The sequence below is a fragment of the Colobus angolensis genome, unplaced genomic scaffold, assembly GCF_000951035.1.
Source record: "Colobus angolensis palliatus isolate OR3802 unplaced genomic scaffold, Cang.pa_1.0 Scaffold5, whole genome shotgun sequence".
Classification (NCBI taxonomy): domain Eukaryota; kingdom Metazoa; phylum Chordata; class Mammalia; order Primates; family Cercopithecidae; genus Colobus; species Colobus angolensis.
In genome coordinates this window covers 3,915,359-3,920,301 of record NW_012118487.1, presented here as the reverse complement: position 1 = coordinate 3,920,301, position 4,943 = coordinate 3,915,359, and the positions used below count along the sequence as shown (strand labels likewise).

The window sequence follows — 4,943 nt, the reverse complement described above, 5'->3', positions numbered from 1 at the left end:
CCCCTCCTCCAAAACCAGCAGTGTGGCGCTTCTTTCTCACAAATTGACCCCAGTGTGAATTGTTCATAAACATTGTGATCATGTTGTTTAACTTCTTAGAATTAAGGAGAACTTTGGTAGAGTGTAATATGAATGGCCCAGGTTTTTTAAAAGGCGATCTCTAGAGGCTCCAGTTGATATGTATTTTATTTACTGGGCCACAATAACATTTCCAAGTCTTTAACATTATTTAAAAATAATTAAAGCAAAGGTTGATTCAGCTTTTTTCCCTTTCACTGCTGTTATCAGTCCACAGTCAGAACTCCATTCATCTGTCACAACCTTCTTCATTAGAAAACCTTAAAAATAACCTAATGTTTAGAAACTTTGTTGTTGTTATTACTTCGGAGTTTCACTCACAGATTGCTAAAATTGCCATTAAATGAGTACTATTGCCTGCTTGCATTTAAAGGTGAGACATTGCAGGCTCTGAAGAGCTGAAAGAGCTGGTTTGAATGTGTGCTTATCTTGTCATCAGGGAATTTACTATAAAATTTGCAGGAGGAAAGCATTCTTGCACAGAGGTGAATAGCCATGTGAGGCAATATTGAGGTGGTATGAGTGCTATTAGTAATACAGGCTGAGTATCTCTTATCTGAAATTCTTGGTAGCAAAAGTGTTTCAGATTTTGGATTTTTCAGATTTTGGAATATTTGCATTATACTTAGTGGGTGAGCATCCCTAATCTAAAAAGCTGAAATCTGAAATGAACATTTCCTCTTTTAAAAAAAAATTTATTTTCATTTTGGAGCCAGGGTCTCACTCTGTCAGTGAGCTGGAGTGCAGTGGCAGGATCATGGCTCACTGTAGCCTTGGACTCCTGGGCTCAAGCTATTCTCCCACCTCAGCCTCCCAAGTAGCTGGGACCACAGGTGCACACCACCACACCTGGCTACTTTTAAAATTATTTATAGGGACGAGGGCTCCCTGTGTTGCCCAGGCTGGTCTCAAACTCCTGGAGCTCAAGCAGTCCTCCTGCCTTGGCCTCCCTAAGTGAGATTGTGAGTCACCACACCTGGATGCATTTCCTTTTGGAATAACCTTTGCATGTCATGTTGGCACTCAAAACATTTCAGATTTTGAAGCATTTTGGTTTCAGATTTTTAAATTAGGGATGGTCAACCTGTATGTGTTTACTCAGAGAAAGCCACAATTTTCTGGGATGATATTTTGAGTACTTTAAGAGTAACTGAAGTTTTCTATTTTCTTTTTCTCCTACCCCAAAGTGTTTACTTTGGAGGCATGAAATAATCTGGAAAAAGAAAAACAGTCACCATAAAATATTGATTCTGTCTCAAAGCTTTTCGCATTTATTAGTTTCCTTAGGACTTTCTCGCAGATATACAGATGCTTTATTGGATTTTATTGTGATGGAATATTGATACATTAGCAAAAACAGTGGACTTTGTGACCTTGAAAAAGTCATTTAACATCTCTGAGCCCTACTTTCTAAGTCTCTACAAATAATATATAGTGGGTGAGATGTTCTTTCTTTGTTCTATTGCTTGGATGTGAAACTCTCCTTTCATAGATGAAACCATTGCATAAAGAGTAAAAAGCTCTTCCCTGTAGTTGTCTTACAGACTGGAGAGAGTGCTAGTGAATGCTTTTGTCTTCGATGCCCATCTCTTGGAAATGTTGAAGGTGGAGTAGCAACCGGGCATTATATTATCTCTTGGAAAAGGTAAAAATTATGTCAATCCTGTCTTTTCTTCAATGTCTTTGTTATTCTGATACCTTTCTTTTTCATCTTTGTCACTTAATATTTGACAGTTTCTGTCATTCTGAAGAGCAGAAGTCACGTGGATATGAACACAAAGCTGAAAAAGATAATTAAACCTGAATTTGTGCTTGTCACAATTTGTGACTTATATGCTATTGAAATTTTAGCCAAACTAAATCTGTATACAAAGGGTATATGTGTAAGAATGTGCATGGGCTGGGCACAGTGGCTCACACCTGTAATCCCAGCACCTTCATAGACCTGGGTGGGAGGATCACTGGAGCTCAGGAGTTTGAGACCAGCCTGGGCAACGTGGCGAAACCCTGTCTCTACAAAAAATACAAAAATTAGCCCGGCTTGTTGATGCACACCTGTAGTCCCAGCTACTCAGAAGGCTGAGGTTGGGAGGATGACTTGAGCCCAAAAAGTGGAGGTTTCAGTGAGCTGAGATTGTGCCACTGCACTTTAGCCTGGGCAACAGAGCGAGACCCTGTTTTAAAAAAAAGGTTCATAGCAGCATTGATTGTAATAGGAAAAAAATGAGGGGAAAAAACAAAAACAAAAGGTAAATGCCCATCAATAGAAAAGAGAATAAATTGTGGCACATTTGTACAGTGGAATACTATATATCAATGACATGAATGAACCAGAGCTACACCATCACCATCTTAAGGTAAAGTGAACAAAGCAAGCTACTGATGAAAATATGAATAAATTGCATTTATATGACGTTGAAAAACATGCTATATATTTCTTAGGACTACATACATAATTTGGAAAAGTATAAAATACATAGGAATGATAGACACCCAATTCAGGATAGTGGTTACCTTTGGGGTAGGGGGGTACAAGCAGCTCTGCAGGAAGATTCAGTTGTATCATTGTAATTTCTTCCTTAGACTGGGAAGTAGATACGTGATACTCATGTGTATCCTCTTGGTGTGGCTTATTTTCAGAAATTTTAAAACAGAATAAAATGAGAAAAGAGTCAGAAGATACTAGTTTTTTTTTTTTTTGAGACAGTCTTGCTCTGTCACCCAGGCTGGAGTGCAGTGGCGTGATCTGGGCTCACTGCAAGCTCCGCCTCCTGGGTTCACGCCATTCTCCTGCCCCAGCCTCCTGCGTAGCTGGGACTACAGGTGCCCGCCACCACGCCTGGATAAGTTTTTGTATTTTTAGTAGAGACAGGGTTTCACTGTGTTAGCCAGGATGGTCTCGATCTCCTGACCTCATGATCCACCCGCCTCGGTCTCCCAAAGTGCTGGGGTTACAGGCGTGAGCCACCGCGCCCGGCCAGTAGTTCTTTTTGTTTTTGTTTTTGTTTGTTATTTTTTGTGAGACGGAGTGTCACTCTGTCACCCAGGCTGGAGTGCAGTGGGAGCAATCTCTCTGCTTACTGCAAGCCCCGCTTCCCGGGTTCATGCCATTCTCCTGCCTCAGCCTCCCTAGTAGCTGGGACTACAAGGGCCCACCACCACACCTGGCTAATTTTTCGTATTTTTAGTGGAGATGGGGTTTCACTGTGTTAGCCAGGATGGTCCCGATCTCCTGACCTCGTGATCCACCTGCCTCAGCCTCCCAAAGTGCTGAGATTACAGGTGTGAGCCACCGCACCTGGCAGAAGATACTAGTTTTAAGGGAATGTTTATACAACTCGGAATAATGAGTAGGAAGATCTGAATGTAATGGCTGTCACGAAAAAGTTATAAATTATCAAAATTGACTAAAGGAAAATTTTTTACCCTATAAAAACAGTAACTGGGCCGGGCGCGGTGGCTCAAGCCTGTAATCCCAGCACTTTGGGAGGCCGAGGCGGGCGGATCACAAGGTCAGGAGATCGAGACCATCCTGGCTAACACGGTGAAACCCCGTCTCTACTAAAAAGTACAAAAAACTAGCTGGGCGAGGTGGCGGGTGCCTGTAGTCCCAGCTACTTGGGAGGCTGAGGCAGGAGAATGGCGTAAACCCGGGAGGCGGAGCTTGCAGTGAGCTGAGATCCAGCCACTGCACTCCAGCTTGGGCGACAGAGCGAGACTCCGTCTCAAAAAAAAAAAAAAAAAAAAACTAACTGGAGGAAATTCATGAAATTACCTTCAAAGAATATATGTTTAGTATATGTAATTACATGGTATGATTTATTGTTTTCACGTTATACATTATATGCAAAGCATAGAACAAGAAGGAAAATTCCCTGGGTTTGTTCGTGAAGAGCACCCATACCTAAACCTGACAAAGGCAGAAAATAAAAAGACAACTGTAGGGCAGCAGTTCTCAAACTTTTTGGTCTCAAGACACCTTTACACTTTGAAAAATCATTGAGAACCCTAAACAGCTTATTTATGTGAGTTATATGCATAGATATTTACCATGTTAGAAACCAAAGCAGAAACTTTTTAAGAATGGAGAAATAGGTAATTTTATTAAGAAGTAAATAAACTTGTCTTTTCCCCATTCCTGAATTTACCATATTGATGTTTAGTTTTATTTGTTTGTAGGTGTCAAAACGGCATTTTAAAGGCACTGCTAAATTATTCCATCATACTACAGTATTACCACAGACATATATTCATTTATTATTGATGAAGGCTTAGCTGCTTTGCCTGTTGCTTTTGCTCTGTGATAGTTTGAACATCATGTCAGCTGCTCCACCCTTAGACTCACAAGGGATTTCCCTGGCACCACCCCTGTAGTTCCCACTTTAACTGTATCACAGGGAAAGTATTTAACAGTTTCATGATATTACTTCAGCTCCATAAATATTGGAGCACCACTATGTTTGTTGATAGTAAAATACTTTTAGTTCTTCAGTTTCTACCATATACTTGTAGTGAGTTACAACAGAGTGGTCTGGGGCCCGCCTGTAAACCATCCTCAGTGAGTTAAGGAATTTATGTCATAACGTAAATCACTGAATTGTTCCTGAATTGAGAAAGCCTTGCTACCAAAACACTGTATTAAATGGTGTGCATCATGACTGACAGTCTCACACACCTCCTGACTTATCCCCGGCTGGTAACACCCAGCGGTCCTGGGTTATAACAGTTTGTTAATTGGAAATATTCAGAAGTGTGACTTTAAAAGTTCTTAACTTCACAAAACTATTTCCATTAATAATGTTTTGGGAGGCCAGGTGCGGTGGCTCACGCCTGTAATCCTAGCACTTTGGGAGGCTGAGGCAGGT

At 41.0% G+C, this 4,943-nt stretch overlaps 1 protein-coding gene across 1 annotated transcript in view; it reads left to right on the top strand.

Moving 5' to 3' along the window:
- The window catches only part of TRAPPC11 (trafficking protein particle complex 11), a 49,204-nt gene that overhangs the window by 35,262 nt on the left and 8,999 nt on the right, over positions 1-4,943 (top strand). Inside the window, exon 24 of the mRNA XM_011959557.1 lies at positions 1,612-1,723. Coding sequence (XP_011814947.1) covers positions 1,612-1,723 — 112 coding nt within the window. The remainder of the gene's footprint in view (positions 1-1,611; positions 1,724-4,943) is intronic.